This window comes from Notechis scutatus, chromosome 2 (assembly GCF_049901735.1).
Source record: "Notechis scutatus isolate UNSWTSFEM ecotype Mainland chromosome 2, rNotScu1.2, whole genome shotgun sequence".
Lineage (NCBI taxonomy): Eukaryota > Metazoa > Chordata > Lepidosauria > Squamata > Elapidae > Notechis > Notechis scutatus.
The window spans coordinates 200,684,357-200,706,907 of NC_142010.1; the positions used below are offsets into that span (position 1 = coordinate 200,684,357).

The 22,551-nt window shown below is 38.2% G+C and overlaps 1 protein-coding gene across 1 annotated transcript in view; it reads left to right on the forward strand.

The window, feature by feature from the left end:
• TMC1 (transmembrane channel like 1) overlaps nucleotides 1-22,551 on the forward strand; it is a 58,216-nt gene that overhangs the window by 22,037 nt on the left and 13,628 nt on the right. The window contains exons 9-14 of the mRNA XM_087954225.1: nucleotides 7,967-8,109; nucleotides 9,241-9,385; nucleotides 10,464-10,658; nucleotides 19,474-19,653; nucleotides 21,560-21,712; nucleotides 22,366-22,494. Of these exons, the coding sequence (XP_087810351.1) occupies nucleotides 7,967-8,109; nucleotides 9,241-9,385; nucleotides 10,464-10,658; nucleotides 19,474-19,653; nucleotides 21,560-21,712; nucleotides 22,366-22,494 (945 nt within the window). The remainder of the gene's footprint in view (nucleotides 1-7,966; nucleotides 8,110-9,240; nucleotides 9,386-10,463; nucleotides 10,659-19,473; nucleotides 19,654-21,559; nucleotides 21,713-22,365; nucleotides 22,495-22,551) is intronic.

The window sequence follows — 22,551 nt, forward strand, 5'->3', positions numbered from 1 at the left end:
AAGGATTACCTGTAGTATGTCTTCATGATGTAGCCTTCAAATCAATCCCAGTCCCTTTGGAGGGCAGTTTATATCTTTCTTTAGTTCTTCTAGTTTAAAAGTAGCATTTTCTGTCTTCTTTCAGCTGGAGCTTTGCCTTATGAATGATCCTAACTGATAATGTTCATGACACACAATCGTCGTGCAAAATAGATTGGCAAGCTTTTCTGTCACCTCAGAAACACCTCAGAAGGAACTCAGGGGGACCTGAAAAGGAGAATCCACAAGTCATATCTGCAAGCCAGGAAATATAAAACTCCTCACCCTGACCAATTATTATCTCCCTGTATGCGATATAGAGAGAGATGGTACTTGTGTCTTTTCTGTGACCAAAAAGAATCAGCACTGGTCTTTCTTTTAGAGATTTTCTCCAAATTCTTCGGTAGTTACTAAATACACTAAACAACAGTACAATCCCAGGAGAATCAGCCTTACATGCTCTTCACACCATTACTAATACGTTGTTTTCTGTAAAACAGAGACACTGATTTCAATAAGTTTAAAAGTCATATAGTACAATGTAGAGCTTGAGGGATTCCTCCAGGCTAAATTCAGAAATTCTGGTGTTAACTTTCAGAGGGAAATATTCATCCAACAAACACACAACGTTGTTATTAAAAAAAAGAGAGCATCTTTTAAAAAATGCTGATTCATGAATCAAGTAGAAAGGCACTTAGAGAGAGATTATAAATTTTTTGTCATGTTTAATTTGTTTGTTTTTAAATTCCCTTTTCCTTTTATATCAGTTTATATTTTAATGATTGATGTTGGAAATTAATAGTTATTATATATTTAAAAAGAAAACCGATGGACAGAAAGAAAGTATAATCAGAAGGAGCTTCTCACAAGAATGAAATAGCCATAGGAACTTTATACTAAATGCATGTAGTATCTCAGCGAAGTTGTGAGAGCCTGTTAGTGTATGTTCTGACCAAGGCTTCCTGTGACAGTAACAATCACACACTGTTCCCAAAAACCTTTTTTTTTAAATTTCAACGGCTGTGAATTATGTGCATTCACAGCCCATAATGAGTCCCAAACAGTTTATGAATAGTCCAACAGTAGTCTGCCACAGTCTCTTGGGATAAGGCTGATAAGCACCCATCTTTATCTCCCTTGAAATGCTGCCAATGACTAAATTTCCCATTAGCTGTACAAGGCCAAATGGAGCACAAAGTCAACACAGAGCTTCAGATTTTAACTGACCAGAATGAACAAAGTTGCTTCCTGCAAAGGCTCATGTCCCTTTGTTCCTCCTTTATGTCTTATGGAAGGAGCCAATCATCTCCAAGCCTTACTCCTGAGTTGCCCCTTTTGTCTTAACTGTTCTTGCCTTCTGGCAGCTCTGTGCAAGTGTACACTGGGAACAGGCTCCCCCTGTTCTTCTGCCTCACTGATGTCAGATTCTGGAGGCTCTGGAGTCAGCACATAACTCCCAGATGTCCCTGTCCACAGAGATGTCCCCCATCTCTGTGTCTGATGCAGATCCCTCGTCCAACCCCTCCCCAGACTCCAGGACTGCCCCATGTTCCTCCCCACTGTCCGACTCTGCTTCTAGCTCCACAGGCCGCCGGCAGACCTTACAACAGTGTAGTGATGAAAGTGCTGGTCTAGAAACCAGAAGACTATGAGTTCTAATCCTGCCTTAGACATGAAAGCCGGTTGACTTTGGGCCAATCTCTCTCAGCCTGACCCACCACACAGGTTGTTGTCGTGTGGAAAAATAGGAGGAGGAAGGGATATCACACATATTTGTCACATTGAGTTGATGAAAATATATTAAAAATATGGGATAAAAACGGATACAAATAATGAAGAATATATCAGGAAAAAAGTGTCAAGGCTACTAGATCTGGGCTAAAACAATCCAGATGACCAATAGTAAAGAGATGAGTTTTCTCTCTCTTTGCTGCCATCTAGGAGTCATTTGGGTTTTGTAGGCCAGATATGATGGAGAAGGTGCAGAGAGATGCCCACTGTGAAATATATCCATGATACTATTGTTGCATTTATACAATATGCTACACCAGACTGCAATCAGATTATTCAGTGGTTCAGGGTACTATGACAAATCTGCCACTGTTTTATCATGCTGTGTGAGTAGTCCATCACCTTCTGATAATCTGATTTATAACTTGTGTACAGCATGCTATGTGAATGACCATGACTAGGTGAACCATGGTTGTAGGTAATTTGTGTACCCTTGCATACTCTATTTTATGTTCCTGGCCAAGACAGAACAAGGACTTAAATGAGCCCACAATGATTTGACTTTTTAAGGGCATAGCTTAGAGGTGACATATCTCGGCTACAAAAATCTGGATGGCCACTAGAGATCTCTTAGAGTTTGTCTGATGTTTTGCAACAAAATCTACTAATCGTAGCTTACCTGCTAAAAAGTTGTGTGGCTCGTCCGCCAGACACAAATGGAAGAGTGGAAATGTTGGTGGTTGCTGCCACCCAGTGTCATATATTTCTGCTTTCCTCCTGTCCCTCAAACAGTTTTTTTTGGGGGGGAAAAACACGTAGGGAATCAGAGAGAAAGCAGAACAAAATTGTGCTGCTTGTTGAAAAATCCACAAGGAAATTGTATTTGTCTCCATTGCTGAGTCAGAATTGTTGCCTATATAAACAATGGTGACTGGGCTCACACATTATTCTAAGCCAGACCATACATATTCTACATGATAGCTTTAGAACAGCTATGCCATAATTTATCAATGTTAATTAGTTAGCTCATTAGGCTGCCCAGCTCTGCAACAACTCTGAGTGACATACAGTAAAATAATTATATAAGGAAAATTTACAGTAGCATTACATTTATATTTTACTGCAACCTAGTAGAACTAATGTTTTTTTTTTGTTTATGTTTAATATTTTAAAACACAGTACATGCATAGTTTAACATTGCTATTAGATCATTTTTATTTGTCAGGATTTCTCACCTTCAAATTTACTAACATGTAAATTTGTTCAAACTGAAAAAAACAAAAAACAGTTTTTGCAATAGCATCCGTCTTCCTTTTTCCAGGAAAGGGAGACGGATGCTATTGTATTATTGCTTATAATCTCAGATGCATTTTTATTGGCGTGCACCAGATGTGCTTCCATAGAATAGAGATGAATGAAAAGGAGAGACAAAATATGGAAACTCTGGAATTACAATGCAACATTTTAGTTCATCTGGGAACTGGAAGAAGAGAGTACTGGAGCAGAGAAAAGTAGAGGAACAGAACATTTCTTAGTGCATAAAAATGCAGAGCCCATGTAATGCTCAAGATACCATGTTCTTCAGGCAAGTCTGTCATTGATTGATTGATTGATTATGTCTTCATATTGGTGTTGACTCTTAACAACAACATGGGTACATTTTTTCCACGATGATCTGTCCCTAACCTGCCCTTTCTTACAATGGTGCATCCATCACCACTGCAGCTGAGTTCCTCCACCTTCCTGCTCTTTTTTTCCCATCATTCCCAGCCTTCTCCAGAGAGCTCGGTTTTATCTATGCAGCCAAAAAAGAGCACCGGAATATTGCAGGCAGGAGCTGTCAGCAATATTGTAATTTGTTTACATAATTTTTTTTCATGTAAAACTCACAGTCCATTGCAACTCTGCCACATCTGTTCCCTGAGGAGGAAAAGATCTGCATCAAAATTAACTCCTAATTTCATAATGAGCAGAGATTAATTGGAGACAAACACCAACAGGGTTATTGGCATGGAATCATGACTTAAAATAGAAGTTATGATCCGCAGAAGCAGAATGAGAAGCTCTTTGCGTATGTTCTTTTATCTATATTGTGGCATCAACAATTGCTTGCCGTATACAGTTGCTGCCATGTCTCAATATCAGTAGAAATTAAAAAACACTGTGTCACATGGTGTGAGCAGGATTGTTTCATATTGGAAAAGTATATGAAAGTAGGAAACTACGTAGGGATGAAAACTTTACATGGAAGTCATTTAAATGGTTTTCAATAAAGGAACAGAAGATGCTGTTGTCAGAAACACAGTTCAATGTTTTTTAGACACCTTCAAAACAGAGGTAGTATTCAGCAGGTTCTGACCAGTTCTGGAGAACTGGTAGCGGAAAATTTGAGTAGTTTGGAGAACCGGCAAATACCATCTCTGACTGGCCCCTTCCCCTCTATTCTCTGCCTCCCAAGTCCCAGCTGATTGGCTGGGTCTTCTTTTGTTGCCCTGCACAGGAGAACAGAGGTGGAAAGCAGGTTTGTGGGTGAGGAGCAGAGGTGGTATTCAGCAGGTTCTGACCAGTTCTGGAGAACCAGTAGCGGAAATTTTGAGTAGTTTGGAGAACTGGGAAATGCCACCTCTGACTGGAGATTTTACAAGATCCTTTCCCTGCCATGCCCACCAAGCCATGCCCACAGAACCGGTAGTAAAAGGGGCGTGCTAGTACTAGGGGCGTGCATAAGCGCACCAACGTGCCTACCGTCCCTGTCCTATTGTTTCTCTTATTCTTTTATTTTTCTTATATGTACCCATTTCATGTATTCACAACTATGTATACGCTTATACTTATTATCTTGTAAACAATTGGCAAATCAAATAAATAAATAAATAAATAAATAAATAAATAAATAAATAAATAAAAAAATAAAAAAAAAATCGAATCCCACCACTGGTGGGGAGGGAATGGAGATTTTGCAGTATCCTCCCCCAGGGGTGGGGTGGGAATGGAGAGTTTACTGTATCCTTCCCCTGCCATACCCACCAAGCCACACCCACAGAACCAATAATAAAAATTTTTGAGTCCCACCACTGCTTCAAAAAAGTCAGAGACACAAAGATCTGACTGGTGACATATTTCATTCATTCATTTATCAAACTTGTATGAAAATAAAAAAGGGATCTCACTTGACCTTAACAACACCTGGTGAACAGCTTTTCTAAATAACAGCAGAATCAGGCCCATCCTAATCTCCAGGGGAACCTCACTCCAGAGGGTAGACATGCTATAGAGAAGGCACACTTCTGGGCAGGATCCTGATAGATGACATTGTTTAATTAGGAATAACAATAGCACTTAACACTTAAAACTTATATACTGCTTCACAGTGCTTTACAGCGTCAACATATTGCCCCCAACAATCTGAGTCCTCATTTTATAGACTTCAGAAGGATGAAAGGCTGAGTCAACCTTGAGCTGGTCATAATCAAACTGCTGGCAGTGGGCAGAATCAGCCTGCAATACTGCGTTCTAACCACTGTGCCATGAGGGCCGATCCTTAATTAAAGGAACCGGGAGCAAGTTAAGTCTGCAAGATTGAATTGGCTGGGCAGATACTGTGGGAAGTAGTCCATGTCATGTAGGTTTAATGACTTATAAATTGAATTGAACTTTACCTGGAAAGACACTAACAATCAGTTTTGTCTCAGCAGAAGTGTTTTATTTTTATTTATTTATTTATTTATTTGATTTGCCAATTGTTTACAAGATAATAAGTATAAGTGTATACATAGTTGTGAATACATGAAATGGGTACATATAAGAAAAGTAAAAGAATAAGAGAAACAATAGGACAGGGACGGTAGGCACGATGGTGCGCTTATGCACGCCCCCTATTACATGGACATGCTGAGGTATGCCTATCACTCCCCATATCACTGTATCCTGGACCAGTTGAAGGTTCCAAATGATTTTCAAAAGCAATCCCATATAGAGTAGGTTATATTAATCAAGCTGCAAGATTACCAGGGCACGTGTGAATGTTGAAAGAACCTCCTGATCTAGGAACAGGCACAGAAAGACAACCTTGAAAGAGGAAGCGCAACAACCCCATCCAAAGTCAAAGAAAAAGTATCTTGAGATCTCCTAGAAGCCTTTAAGTACCAACACAATCAAAAGCCCAGAGACACTTGTTTTGGTAGAATTGAATTGGAGATGGTTCTTCCCCATCCAAATCCACCTTGTTTCCTGGCATTGGGACAGAACTTTGATGGTCTCACTTGACTGGCCCGAAGTTAAAAAATATAACTGTTAAAAAAACCAGTTGATTAATTGTGGCATAAGATATTGAGCCCTGCCATCTCTGAAACCATATTTTATGATAAAGCTGTTTATCTTTAAAATGCCACCAAAGGGGACCAAAAATTATCAGACCATATCAGGTCAGGAAAGAGAATGTAGCTTGCCCTCCTGATGTAATCTTCTGAAACTGGCATTTGCATAGGAAAAGATCACTCATCGGGGCTAATGCCGAACAATAGAAGAGGATTGATTCTTCCTTTCTGCCAGTTATTCACTATTGGTGGCATTTGCATTTTTAAACATTCTGCAGGCTTCATGGAAACACATCTTTAGCTTCATTTTTATTTTGTTTTATTCACTTCCTGCATCTTAGTCATGAGAATTTACAGACAACAACTGATGGCTGTCTTTTTGAAAACAGAACACCTAGGAAGTAATAACTGAGAGAATCTGTGCTAAATATGTATGGCATATATGACCCATGTAGCAGGAATTCTCATACTGTCAACTTTCGGCAACCAAACTGATAATGCTCATCTCTTGGTCCTGTAACTCACCAATGAAAGCCATGCTTCTGTCTCTGCATTTGGTAAAAGAGGTTGACAAACCCCACTAAAAATCAATCAATATGGACTTGATGGGAATTAATAGTTCATTTTTATCTTGGGAATTATTGCAAATGAGGCTTAGCAGGTTCAGGGCATAACTCGTCTTAAGTAGCCCAGCTTCAATATATCAAATGCATAGTTAACTAAGTGAAAGTGAAGGATTTTGACAGATTAATCTACTTTAAAAAAAAAAAAAAGAATAGGAGAAGAAATAATAAAGGACAAGAAAAGAGCATTGATGGAGCTCACTTGCAAAGTCCTTGATCCTCTCTTTATTACTGCATCCCAGTGAAGTCCTAGACGGGGGTATCCAACCTTGGCAACTTTAATTCCCTAGCATGGCTGGGGAATTCTGGGAGTTGAAGTCCACAGGTCTTAAAATTGCCAAGGTTAGACATCCCTATCCTAGACAGAAGCAGCCTAGGATGAACTCTGTTCTATTTATTAAGGTTGCATCCAAGCTCAGCGGCAGTTTGACTTTTATCCAAGAATGATCACACACTGCAACCAATATAAGATGTAATGAAAACATTTGGCAGAAAATTGCCCAACCCTGGTCTAATATGTCAGGGATTGGAACCCTTGATTGGACACTTACCCTTTTATTTTGCAAAACATTTTCAATCTCACTGCAGAAAGTTACTTCCTTATTTCCATGATGACTTTGCTTTAATATGCCTGATTTTTAATTGCTTTCCTAGTTGCATTCCAAGATGCCGGGTTTGATTTATAGAGCCAAATAATATGCCTGTTTCGTCACTTTTGGTATTACAGAAAGTGACAAAATGGACCTATTCGCCCTGAAAAGCCTTGCAGAGGCTTTTTCCAAACCTCTGGGAGGTCAAAAAAGGCCTCAAACCAGCAGAAAAATCAGCTGTGAGGTGTTTGCATGCACAGTGAGGTAAGTTTGCCTGTAGCTCCCGTGCTGGCACAAATGGCTCTAGGTTCGTCATCACGGCCCTATACCATTCCAGACAAATGGTTGTCCAGTCACTTCTTGAAAACCTCCAGTGATGGAGTGCTTACAACTTCTGAAGGCAAGTCGTTGCACTCATTCTCACTGTCATGAAAGGTCTTCTTATTTCTAGGTTGGTTCTCTCTCCTTGATTAGTTTCCATCCATTGCTTCTTGTCTTGCCTTCAGGTTCTTTTAGAACTGCATCTCCCAAAGTATTCCAAAACTTAGAAGCTTTGGAAATTGTAGTCCTGACACTTTTGGATGCTGCCAGACTGGGACGTGGTGATTTAAAACAAATCAAATCATGCTAGTCTAAAATCTCCCCTGATGAAATATACTTTTCTGACCTCTTGCCATTAATTTTTCAGGGCTTTGCACAATATTCTGTGCTTTTCTATGGCTATTTCAATAACCAGAGAACAATTGGGTGGCTGAAATTCCGGATGCCTCTTTCATATTTTTTGGTTGGTGTTGGGACCATCGCTTATAGTTTCATGGTGGTCATCCGCACGTAAGTTTCTACGTAGTAATTCAAAAAGATTAGAAACAGGTAATTAATGATTCATCGGATTATTATATGTTACATTTATATCCTGTTTTTGGCTCCCAGGCAGCAAATGCTTTTTTAAAACCCCATTCTGTTGTGGCTTCATAACAATCTTAGGAAGCTAGGTGGACTGAGACATGGCTATTTCCAAACTCATAAAGTCAGATAAGTAGGAATGGGACATCCTAAGATTTCCTCATCTAACTTGCAGTGTCTTCCTATGGTTTTGTTCCAACTGAATGTTATCTAAATTTATTTCCCCATAAACTCTAGTCCCTGTTAAGATAATCTATAAAAATCTGTTTGTAGTTATCACTGGTTTGTTGAATATTGACTTGAGACTGAGTGTTTGAATTCAAAGTTTCAAGTGTCCTGCCTGCTGAATTTCTTTGCATAAGATCATAGAGTATTTCAGCCTAGAGCTGTAGAATTCCAAGAAAAATTGAATCTCCCAGTGCCAAGTTTTAGGGTTATGTACCTCATTCTGTTCCACATCCATTGCTTGCTTGATTAAAGTATAAAAAGCAATTTCACACACAAATCATACTTTTAAAAACCCTGTTATAAACATTAACCACATTTCTTTGTGTGCCTGAGAAGTCCCCACTCGCCACACACACCATAAATTCCTCACCGGAAAGGATTGCTAAGTAGCTGCTACTTGGTAATTTTTATTAAGAAAGAAGACCTTACAGCACAATCTCTAGGGCACAACAAGAAGAAATACCCCCAAATTAGCATGTAACATGTAGTCTGTACCTTGTAGTCAGGCCACAAGGTAATCTTGATCTATATTTACAGAAACTTGAGAGTAAATCGCCGTACATTCTTCAGCTTGTTGATAAGTTCATGAAAGACAGTAAAACAATGAAAAAATTTGTGCACTTCATGTTTGCTTATTTTTCTGTTTTTGCATGAGCACACCAGAAAACAAAGTCACAAAAGAAGCTGAGGTGACACCTACCTAAATCTCTCTACAGTGGAAATCATTTATCATGGAATCACAGTTTTGGAAAGAGAGGTTTAGACCATTTTTTTTTCCTTGGGGGGGAAAAAAAATCATTTAAGCCACACTTCTGTTTTTTATCTTTTCAGAATGGCAAAGAATGCGCATAATGATGGTGGGGGAGATGATACAAGTTTTAACTTTAGCTGGAAAATGTTCACCAGCTGGGATTATTTGATTGGCAATCCTGAAACAGCAGATAATAAATTTGCATCAATAACTACTAGCTTTAAGGTAATCTTTGCTCACAGTTTGTTCAGAGTAATCAAGTGAGAATAATGGAATTTTACTGACAAGAGTGATATTACCCTATTATTGTATGTGTATGTATGTATATATAAATTCAGCAGGCACAATATAAGGATCATCCTGTTTATTTGGTACTTCCCGTCATCAGGACCATATAACTACTTCGTGAATGAATAACTAGAAGGCTTATGCACTAATTATTAACCTGCTGAGCAGGTATGGAAACACATTTATGCAAATATAAATCTTTTCACCTTATGGTTTTATTTTATCTGAAATGCAAAATTCATTTCCCCAGTAACATTAAGCATGTAATTTTACAAACAGAGAATGCTACATGGGTCTACCAGAAACGTTCAGATTCCCCACTTTCTTGTCTATGAAATCCAGAAAAAAACAAAACCCCAAACCAACTCACTTATTGCCATTCAATATTGACCCAAATCCAAACTGACCCAAATCCAATTCAATAATAGCATGAAATGGCAACAAGGGTTTGGGTTTTTCTAGATTTCATAGACAAAGAAAGTGGTAATTTTGACTATTTCTAGGAGACATATGTAGCATTCCTTGTTTGTAATATTACATGTTACTGTGGAAATGAGTCTCTGACCTAAATCTCAGACAGCCAAACCTCTCAGATAAAATGATAAGGTGTAGAGTTGTAGTTGTAGTTAACATCTACATAGAGGTGCCTCCATACATGCTCAGCAGGTGAATAATTATTGCATAAGCCTTCTAATTATTCATTCCCAATGTAGTTAGTTATACAGTCCTGCCAATTAATTTTAATGTTTGGATTCCCTTGTATATTGTTATCTTTATTCGTGGTATTGTAGTGAATATTTACTTTCATAGATGTTTGAAAATGTCCGTGCTTTTTAATTTGTACGTGGTAGCATCTTTTAATAATTGTGCAATATGCAAGGCCTTAATAAAGATAAATATACAGAGGCTCTAATGAAGAGCAAATGGCATATTCTGGTTGTAGCTGGTATCCTGATTTTTCACAGTTTGCTTACTTGTGCTATTTTTTTTTTTTTAATGTGTCAAATAAGCACAGGAAGCCATTGTGGAAGAACAAGAGAGTCGGAAAGAAGAGAACATCCACTTGACTCGATTCCTGAGGGTTCTCGCCAATTTCTTTGCTTTGTGCACCCTGGCTGGGAGTGGCTACCTTATTTACTTCGTCGTGAGACGATCCCAGAAGTTTGCTCTAGAAGGCCTTGAAAACTATGGCTGGTGGGAGAGGAACGAAGTGCGTTCCAGCACGCATTGTTTTCTAAAACAAATGTGATTAGAAGAGCTAAATGTATGCAGGTTGTCCTTGACTTAGAACAGTTCATTTAGTGCAGGGGTGTCAAACTTGATTTTATTGAGGGCTGCATCAGGGTGTGTTTGACCTCAGGGGGCAGGGGTAGGCATAGCCAGGGTGGGCATGGCCAGCTTGACATCACTTGATATCAGGGGCACCTGTGGTGGCCCAAGCGCTCTGCCAGAGAAAACAGATCTTAGATCAGCCGTGCATTTTCACTGGCAGAGGGCTGTTGTGGCTAAAAACAGGGCCTGGAAGGGCCGCATGTAGCCTCCCAAACTCTGTTTTTGCTGGCAGAGGCACCACAGGCCAGTTCTTTGCTGTTTCCAGGGTGGCCCCATCGGCCAGATGTAAGCACCCCATGGGCTGGATCTGGCCCCCAGGTCTTGAGTTTGAGACCCCTGATTTAGTGACTGTTCAAAGTTATAACAGCACTGAAGAAAGTGACTTATGGCTATTTTTCTCACTTATGACCATGGCAGTTCCCTGTGATTAGGTGATCAAAGTTCAGATGCTTGGCAACTGACTCACCTTTATGACGGTTGCAGTTTCCTGGGGGTCAGATGGCTACTTTCTGTGACCTTAAATCAATGGGGAAGCCAGATTCACTTAACAATTGTGTTACTACCTTAACAACTGCAGTGATTCCCTCAACAACTATGGCAAGAAAGTTTGTAAAATGGGCAAAACTCAACTGAACAAACATCTCATTTAGCAACAGAAATGTTGGGCTCAACTGTGGTCATAAGTCAAGGACTACCTGTACTTCGAAGAGGACAACATTTACTATTATTAGTCTAATTAAATCAGAGGAATAGAGTGTACTGATAAATAAATTATATCAGGTTATATTTGGCGAAGAGAAGATGCTTGTTATATCATAATTTGGTTCTTATTTATACTTAGCTGTTTCAAGACGTATTCACATAGATTGCCACATTTTCATTTTCAGAATGGACATAAAGGAGTTATAATGTTATTGAAATGTTTTTTTTTCCATAAGAGGTTTTGGATTGCATCTACGATACTCTCACATTTAATTTTCACAGAAATGAACAGGATAATTCAGTGCTATGAAGGCCCCATAAATTTCAGTGAGAATTATGTATGACTTAAATTAGGATAGATGGACTCTATCATCTTGGTGAATAGCTTGGTGAAAATTGCACTTAAATGCTCACTGTTTCTATGTAATGCTGTCACATCAGTTGTGCTGAAGTAATGCAATTGCAAAATTTATTGGGCTTTCAGACAACATTTCAGTCAAATGTGAAATCCACCGGTATTACAGATCTGCTGCTACAAGTGATGAACACATGTTCTTGTCAGATTTGGAATGCAATATTTGGTGATTACACCGCACCAGATTTTCACAATCTATATATACTGTGCTTGATATTATTAGGGCTGTGAAATGCTTTTCAGAATCCAGGAAGAGTTACACAATAAAGCTCTAATATTCAGAGTAACTCAATGTTATAACAATAGTTTCTCTGAGGTGTCCTTGGTGCTCTCTGATCTTGGTTGTTTTCTTGCAGACGTTTCATTACCCAAACTAGCTAACATTATCAGTGCTAGTTCAGACTGCAAGAAAACAACCAAGCCTGGAAAGTACCAAGGAACCCGCATTTCAAGCCTGAGCCACAAATATTTTCCTTTACTAGATTGTTTTCTCCTCCTCCTCCTAATCTAGGTTCTGAATCCAGAATATGTAAAATAGATCATCTTGGGTCAGTGCAAGACTAGAGTTGGCTCACCTTATTTGGGAGAGATCTGTTCTAGCTAACGACTGCAGAATTATGACACTACTGATAATGAGATCTTGAGTCTGTGGGAATTGAGCAATCTGGTTCCAGAGTTCCAGAAAATAGCCAAGAATTCTCTGCAATGAACAGTGTCATGTTGCAAGAATACAGGGTATGGGCTGATTGGAAGGAGGGAAAGAAGTATTTATTTATTTTATTTTATTTTGTCAAGCGATTATAAGATAATAGGTATAAGTATAAACCTAGTTATGAATACACGAAATGGATACATATAAGAAAACTAAAAAGAAACAATAGGACAGGGATGGTAGGCACGTTTATGCGCTTATGCATGCCCCCTACAGACCTCTTAGGAAAGGGGTGAGGTCAATAGTAGACTGTCTAAGGTTAAAGTTTTTGGGGTTTGGGGAAGAAACCACAGAGTCAGGTGGAGTATTCCAGACATTTACCACTCTGTTACTGAAGTTGTACTATGAAAATCTGTGGTTGAGCTGGGCTAGCTGAAAGGAAAATCAGCAGCAGACTGCTGAGAAGGTGAGGTAGTTTGATTGGTACTTTTATGAGTGAGTAAAATCAGCATAAGATCAGAACAAGATCAACTATGAAAATAACTGAAAATCTTGGCAAAATGGGTTTTAATACAAACGCTGAACATTTGTACTGCATTAGGGACTGAAGAGATTACTTTCAAGTGAAGTGGTTTAACCAGCAGAATATCATTTGTCATCCCATGCAGAAACACATAAATAATGAATTCTGCTAGCATCTATTTCAAGATATTTATTAGCTCAAAAATTGAATCCAAAGTATTAAAAGTCCCACTGCTGCTATTATTCATAAAAGCAAAGTTCCATAATGTGTTTCTATAGACAGAAAAAAATATATGAAATGTTGATTTGGGGATTCAGTGATCAGAATTATACAGGGCTATAAAAACAATGTAGATAAAAAAATTGATTCCAGAATTAAAATATGGGGAAATTTGTGGACTAAAATTTGACAAAGTTGCTCTGGAAAAAAAGGATATTAGGGAAAAGTTTGGTGAAAGAATGTGCTAAGAAAACTTTTATCTAACATTAGTTAATGTAAGATACTAATGCACGTTACACAGATCACTAATCCACACATCTCTCTTAAGGCTGTAACTGAGGCATATAACTTGTAAGTTACAAGCAGACAGAAATTGCTTTTGTAAGATATATGTGTTTTGTGTATACCTCTAAAACAGAGGTGTCAAACTTGATTTCATTGAGAGCCACATCAGGATTGTTTTTTTACCTGGGGGTGTGTGGGGGTGTGGTCAGGATGGGCATGGCCAGCTTGATGTCATTCATGTTGGGGGTGCCTCTGGCAGCCCAAGCACTCTGCCAGCGAAAACGGGCTCCTGAGCTCCATTTTTGGCTGGGATGGCCTCCTGCAACCCTCTGTAGGAGTTTGGGAGGGCCCCTCATGCAGCCCTCGCAAGCTCCATTTTTGGCTGGGATGGCCTCCTGCAACCCACTGCCAGTAAAAATGGAGCTCAGGAGGACTGCTCATGGGGCGGTCCTTCGCTGTTTCCAAGGCAGCCCTGTGGGCCGGATCTAATCACCCCGTGGGCTAGATCCAGCCCTCAGGTCTTGAGTTTGACATCCCTGCTCTAAAATGTTATATGTAAAGTGACCCTTATATTCTATTGAAGATCAGGTATTTGAAAGAATGGTTAGAAATTTAAAAAAACTCTACGTTTTTATAGGAGAGTTTAAAATGGTCTTGCTTATTTAGCACTCCTATACCTGAGAGCAAGAAAGGGTTTACACAGAAAAACTGTGTGTAAAAATGAAAAAATAATACTTTGGGGTTCACCTAAGGTAAATCTTTTCATTTTGACCAGGATCAAATGCTCATCAGATTGCCTTGATTCATGACAACTGAGAAATAAGTATGCCAGTTAAGTGTTGTATTCTCAGCTAAAACAAATAATTGTTTTTGATTGTTGTTGATTGGATATTTCCAATTCATACAGAACTGCTTAGGCTGTCTGAGGCAAATTTTTAAATGCACAAGTTTCAGGTATCATCTTGTTTTCTCTTTTATTTTCAATTTCATTCCTTATTTGTCATTGTTAGATTTTTTTTAATTACTTTTTATATCCATCAGACATAAGCTGTCACATTTAGGCTGTTTGACAGGATTTTTTAAAAGGAAAAACATAGAAACCAAATTGAACTAGTGTTACAGGAAGGAGCAATAGACTAGCAAACATGTGAGTTGAAAACTTGAATTACGGTGGTGCAGTGGTTAGAGTGCAATACTGCAGGCTACTTCCGCTTGACTGACTGCCATTCAAATCTCATCAGGCTCAAGGTAAGCTCAGCCTTCCATCCTTCCGAGGTGGGTAAAATGAGGACCCAGATTGTTGGGGGCAATATGCTGACAATATGCTTAGAGAGAGCTGTAGAGCACTGTAAAGCGGTATATAAGTCTAAGTGCTATTGCTATTATCCTGCCATTCCTTATATTAAATTTTTCAGCAAATATATAACTATAATAAACACATAATTCTTAATTATTACACTAATTATGCAGAAAAAAATATGTTTACTCAAAAAGGTAGTTTTTTAAAAAATATTCTCTGTTGCGGCTGGGATGTCTGAGGTTTTTATTACTGCACACAGTATGAGTTTGAGTGCATGATTTATAATATAAAGCTGTTAATTCTTAATTAAGATACATTATAATGGCAACCAGACAAAAAGTTTTTTGGGACTTGGAATATTGAAGAATGCTAGAATGTAGCTGTTAATCTCAGCCGTGTATATAAATTCATAATGATACTTAGATATGCAAAATCTCAGTATCACTTATAGATAGTCCTTAATTTGCATCTATTTATTTAGTGACTGAAGTTACTACAGCACTGAAAACTTACAAACAGTCCTCACACTTACAATGGTCGTAGCATCCTCACAGTCACATGATCAAACTTTGAGTATTTGGCAATTGGCATTAATTAACGTCGGTTGAAGCATCCTTGGCTCATATGATGGCCATTAGCAACCTTCCCAGTTGGCTTCCAACAAGCAAAGTCAATAGAGAAAGTGGCATTTGCTTAATGATCCTGTGGTTCACTTAACAACTGCACTGATTCTCTTAGTAACCCTAACACGAAAGGTCATAAAATTGGGCATGGCTCACTTACAACTGCTTTGCTTAGCAAGAGAAAATCCGGTCCCAGTTGTAGTTGTAAATCAAGGATTACCTGTATTGTTCAAGCTTTAGGTTTGAAGAAGGATTACATTCATAAAATCAAAGCATTGAAATAGGCCATGTAGGCCATTACATTAATCCTCTACTAACTATGGGAATCCAAATTAAAAATCCCCAACTGGAGTTGTCAAACCTCAGGGGAGGGAAGTCCACCCTCTTTCTGGAAATTGTTTCTGATCTTTCTGTTAGGAAGTTTTTTTTTCTAATTACTTCATGTTACTCATGACAATTAATTTAGAATGATAAACAACCAGCCTTGAATTGCCATCTTTTTAAGTATTTAAAGAGCTTTCATCTCTTCTAATAGTCCTTTGATCTCTGTTCATCAAACTTAATTTCTAGATGCCTGATCATCAACCTTTTCTGAACCTATTCCGGTTTGTTTGACTCCTTCAGTGGGAGAAAAATACTATCAGCTGTAAAGAACAGAAATCTATTTACGATTGTTACCTTACTGCCAATAATAATTAGATCTATTGATTAGCGGTATATGTTTATTAATTTATTTCTCAAAATAAACATGTAGATTTTTATTAAGGAATCCCCAAAAGAAAAACATTCAATATTGGTGTTCTGTCTTAAACTTCATAGCTAAAAATTTTAATGTTACCTTTGCCTATTTTTAAAAAATAATTATGCAATCCTACAGACAGGCTTTTAAAGACAGGTGGGTAATGCTATGAAGGTTCCATAAGTTACTGGTGTGGAAATGACTTCCCCAGTATATAAAATCTGTAAATTAAAAGAACCCAGATGAGAACTTTGTGAATTTTGCATATATGTGTGTTTTTTGTAATATGAATACTCAAGTCAATAGATTCAAGGCTAGGAGAATTTGTTGACTTATTCTCCTGTTTCTTAATACTATTTTTTTGGAAGCTAATGGCCCCACAGTTATAGTTTATGGGTAGATACTCCATTACCTGCCTGATGTTCTCTGATCACTGTATGGTATTTGTCTGAGTGATTCAGTTGATTACTGATGAGATCAGATATGTACATTTATTTAGTTAGTTATTTCCTCTGATGATTTAAGGGTGCCTCATTGTCTTACCGTCTGTTCTATAGTAAAAAGAAAAACTTGTTTTTTTAGTATCAGCACTGGTACTCTTAACACTTTTTTTTTTTTGAAAATTTTAAAAACAAACATAAACAAACAAAACATAAAACATAGAAACATAAAACATCTTTTTTGAAAGCAGCCTGATCCTGGGTTACATCTCTTCGTGCAGACACAAATTTAAGTTCATGCTCATTTTTATATTCCATTCCATATCTTATTACCATTCTACATTTTCTATATAACTTCTCCCCTCTTTCAACTTTCTTAATTTTATTTTATTTATTTCATCTCAATTCAAATCATCTTACTTATATTCTTTGTCTGTCCTATTTCATCTGTCTATTTTCTTTTCTCATTAAGCAAAATTTCTCCTGTGATCACTGATTGGAGTATGACGCCTTTTTATCTTTCCCCTAAAATTATAACACTTAATATAATACATAACTTCCATTCGGATACTGCTTGGTACATTCTAAAACTACACAATGTATTTTAAAACAAAAAAAAAATTATAAATATATAACATAATTAAAACAACAATCCATACCAATTCAATTCTATCATTAATATTAATATTCATTTAAATCTTAAACATTTTACACATTACTTTTCAAATAAGTATCATACTTCTATGGGAACACTTATAAACTTTCCATAATTACTTCCCCCCCCACCACTTCATTTATATTTTATAAAACATTGAGTAGTTAAAATGTTCCCATTCCTTCCTAGTTCAATTCTCTCATTTATTTCATTTCATTTATTTTGTTCACAAAAGTCTGACTAAATTACACTGACTATTTTGTTCCACTTTTTAATCATATGTTGTTTCCAATTTTCTAACATTATTTCTATTACAAATATAACAATACAATCTTATGTACCTTTACAGAATCCCTTTTTCAGTTATAATTTTCACCCATTATCTCTGAATAAGTCCTGTTTCTTTACATCTTGCTCCAGACCTTTGTAACTTCTCTTCCCTTCCTTCTTCCCTTTCTTCTTCTCTCTCTCCTTTTTACCCCCTCTCTCTCCACCTCCATTTCCCTCTTCTGTATTCCCCTTTTCTGTTGCTTTCCAACATTATATCCACTTTTCACATTATTTTTCCCTTTTTTGGCTGTTTTTTTAGATCTTAAATTCTCCATTCTCTTTCCCCCCCTTTTCTTCCCTAGATAGAGTTACTTGTTCATTAAAAATGGCTTCTTCTTTGTCCCAATCTTCTTGTTGCGCAGTCTTTTCTTGTTGTTTCTTGTAGACACCAATCGCCATTTCTAAGAATTGAAAAATGGAGCCAAAGGAGCCCTTCCCTTCTTGTTCCTCTTCTTTATATTTTTTAAATTCGATTTTCAGTTCATCCAGAAGTGATGCCATTGTAGAGGTTTTTTTTTTAAACAACCACCCAATTGTTTTTAGTCATTCAAATATAATTTCCAAAAATCCCAAAGTCACCAAACAATCCAAATACACACAAGCTGTTTCTTTTGACTTCTTCTTTTTTTCACTTTCTCTTCTTGGGGTTACTGTTTAGTTGCAAAGTTCCAGTTAAAATGTATCTTTTAGAAGTCTTGTTAAGATTTAACTTTAAATTCTTTTGAATTCCAAGCAGTCTCCTCCTTCCAAGTCCTGCTCTTATTCTTTTCCTCTCCCTTCCCATTTATAGCAAAAAAAGAGGATTTTTTAGTATTCAGAAATCTTTATTGTCCCTTTGGCATTTAATTATATTTCCAGTTTAATTACCTATTGGCGCCAAAGCAGATTTTTCCGATTTCTTTATTCAGCTCTTCTCGTTGTCAGCATGAAGAAGGAGAGTGAAGAAAAAAAAAACCTTTCCCTTTTCACTTTCGTTCGCTGCTTCCGACTCTTGTTTGGGAGCGGTGTTATCTTTTGTAAAATTTAAATTGCAGGATACCTTAGTTGTTGCTTTTTGTCCCGGTCAGCCAAAAACTTTCACTTCTTAACTTCCTCCTGCACTTTCTTTTCTGACTGAGTGCTTCTTTGAGGCAGCCATTTCTGACCACCACTCTTACCGCCTTCGGGAAAGGGAGTTTAGCCAGCTGAGGAAGAGAGATGCGGCTCCCCTCGACCCTGCTGGGTCTCCCTGTCTTCACCACCTCTATGGGGTGGCTTAGCCCCAAAGCCAGCTGTCTTGGGGCGCTCCAGCGGCGAGCCCAGGCAGAAACTGCGCACAATCGCGGATTCCTGCCTGCCGCCGAAGCCCTGCAAACCGGAACTCCCTCAGATATATATATATGCAGGTCTTGGTGTATTCAGGTCTTTTCCCATGTAAGATTGAGAGTATCTTGGCAACATTTCGACGAGGTCCCACTCGCCATCTTCAGGCTGGTGCTTTCAGCTTCATGTTTGTGAGAGCAAAGCGTGATGGGAGCTGCCGTCTCCCTATATATACTGATAGGGAGGTTGGCTGTGTTGTCATTTCTTGATTGGTTGATTTTTCCATGGCACACCAGTGGGCCGTGGCCCACCGGTTGGTGACTGCTGGTCTAGGAAGCCAATGGTGAAGAAAACAGGAGTAGAAGACAATACGGTAAACAACAATACTGACCAATACTGTTACTATTTTTGCTATATCTTATTCTTTAAAAAGTTAAAAATCTATGGTTGCAAAAATAGGATGTGAACATTATATTAAATGTCTTAACTTTTATTCCCCCACCCCCAGGTGAATATGGTCATGTCACTTCTAGGAATGTTCTGTCCAACTTTATTTGATGTCATCAGCAGCCTTGAAAATTATCATCCCCGAATTGCTTTGCGGTGGCAGCTGGGACGCATCTTCGCTCTTTTTCTGGGAAACTTGTACACCTTCATTATTGCTCTCATGGATGAAATCAATCTCAAAGCAAGTATTTTACTTTCTATACTTTCATCTTTCTAGAAAGAGGTTCAAGTCTGACATTTTGAATTTCAGAAATTAGAAAGATGCATTTATTGATGTCACAGCGAGACCAATGGAATGCTAGTTAAGGCTTATTTGCATTAATTACAACTCATCCAGACCAAATTGAGCTGGAATACAAATATGGTATCTTGGATTTTGAGTTTCTAAAGAGGAAATAATTCTTATTGTTGGAGGGGGCATATATATTTGCTTTTAAATTGAAATATTTGTAGAAGAAGTTTAAGCATACATTATACTTCTAGACGGCTGATCTTAATCATAGCAAAAATAGCAGTCTTCTGATGCCTTATCATGTGCTTTCTGGAACCGAACTGTGTTTGTAAAACATTATTCTCACCAACAGTGTAATATATGCATTATTTCCTGGATGTGGTGAGATGTAATTTTGCAATTCATTTTCCCTGCATTTATGATTCCCATGTTTCCACCAAACAATATATCTATACTGGCTTAATTCAAAACAGTCTAGTCAGACACCACACTTAGTTTTCTTGTCAGAGCAGTCACAATGTGATCTCAAGGGGGAACTATCTTTGTTCCCTGTCATGCTCAGATCACATCCTGGTGAGTTTCTCTTATGTTATCCTCCTCTGTAGGGAGGCAGGACCGAGTTGATTGGTGACTGATGGACTCAAAGGATTCCAAAGGAAACTGGGAATTTCATTTGAAGTTCTGCTGCACGGTCCTTCCAAGGCTCTGGATAGAATCATGCCTGTATCACTTCTCTTGGCCCATCCCTCCCTGCATTCCCTGTAGCCGAGGGAGCGGTTGAGGGAGCTGAAAACAGTCAAGAGAGATCTAGAATGCTACTGGAGGAAGACAAGGAATGAATCAGCAATTAGAGCCACTAATACCTTGTGGCATTTAAAGCAGTGAAATATCAATATTTCTCTGCTCTTATGGCATCCACAGAAAATCTTCCAGTGGCCTTATTTAGGGTTACCCAGACCCTCCGGGTTAAGGAGGGGATTTTTAGAGGTTTACCTTCAGGCCTTCACTGAAGAATTTTCAGCTTACCTAGTGGATTAAATCACTCAGGTCCATTCTCAGACAAAGAATGCTGCAGGTCCTTGGAGAAGCTGGTTCCTTAACCTGACTCTCAGTTTACTATTATTATTACCAACTGATAAATAACAAACTGAGAGGTGATTTAAGGTATCAGTGGGCATTATTGATGTTCCATACTAGCAGGCTTGTAGGCCTGCATTCTGATTGGTCTGGAAAAGCCAGGCCGTGATTGGACAATATATGGCATTCTGATTGGTTCGTATATGGGTTGCCGCGATTGGGTAAAACCAAGCGCGGCAAACTCAAAAGCCTGTCATAGGCTGCCTAGCCGCAGCCAGCTCTATAAAAAGAGCTGCCGCGGCTAGGGTTTTCGTCTCAGTATCTGGTTTCCTAATAAAGAGCTGTTGTTACTGCTTCGAGTCTCGTCTCTCCTTTGGGACCCACCGCCCAGACTTAACAATTGAGGTTTTTTTTTTAAAACTGAAATAATCTGAAAATGAATCTTTCATGTTTTTCTTTTGTTCAATCATGTCTGATTCTGGGAGACTGCCTGATAAAGTCCCTGCAGTTTCCTTGGCAAGGTTTTTCAGAAATGGTTTGCCATTGCTTCCTTCCTAGAATTGTGAGAAAGTGACCATTTCAAAGTCACCCAGCTGGCGTCATATCCAAGGCAAGATTAAAACTCACAGTCTTCTAGTTTCTAGCCTGATGCCTTAACCATCACACCAGACTGCCTCTCCTTTCTATGTTATAGTCAGTTTTTCCACATTGTCTCTGAATTATAGTGATTAATATGATTTGTGATCCTGGGGGAAAAAAATGAGTCTTCTTTTTTTAGCTGGAAGAAGAGAAGATTGTAAAGCAGAACATGACAATCTGGCTAGCTAGTTTGTTCAATGGAACCCTGCCAGAAAACATCACAACAATCCCTGCTCAGGTCAACCCTGCAGATGTTCCCAGAGGCCCTTGTTGGGAAACCATGGTTGGTCAGGTAAAGCAGGTTTCATACTGAAATCATGTTTGTTTGCTTATCATTAGTAGCTTCTGCTGTTGTAAGTTCTTATCACAACTCTTCATAATGTCCCTGGTGGAATCACTTGTTGATTCCAGCAGGGAACAGCAAGAGAAGGAAAATACAATTGGGGAGCATATCAACGTATTAATGTATCCTAGGAAAATTAATCTGAAACCATTTTTGAGAGTATAGAGTCATAAGGAAACTGTATTCCTGAACATTTCTGAATGAGTCTGCTTACTGCAAGTCATATAACAATTTTAGCATTATTTATTTATTTTGTATTTAATTAATCCAATTTGATCTTGCAATGCTACATGACTGTATGTAAATTTTAGTGGAAACTCAGGAAGTACACCTGATAAATAAGAAATAAATTGTAGGCACTAACAACTAAACCCACATGTAAGATTCAAGCTAACTTCTTTACTTAAATCAGGAATGTCCAGCCTTGGCAACATGCTTGGCTGGTGAATTTTGGGAGTTGAAATCCACAAATCTTGCCAAGGTGGGATATCCCTGACTTAAATTGAAAATGTGGGATGGGGACAAAAGCAAATTAGTGCAGTGAAAAAAGTAATGCATACTTCTTTTCCTAAATAAAGACCGAAAATATTTTTTCCTTGCAGGAATTTGTGCGATTAACAGTCTCTGACACTGTGACAACTTATATCACAATTCTAATTGGGGATTTCCTAAAAGCCGTTTTTGTCAGGGTATTCAATCACTGCTGGTGTTGGGACTTGGAATATGGCTTTGTAAGTACTTACACCTTAGCTTTATTTTATTTATTTTATTTACATAGCTGTTCATCT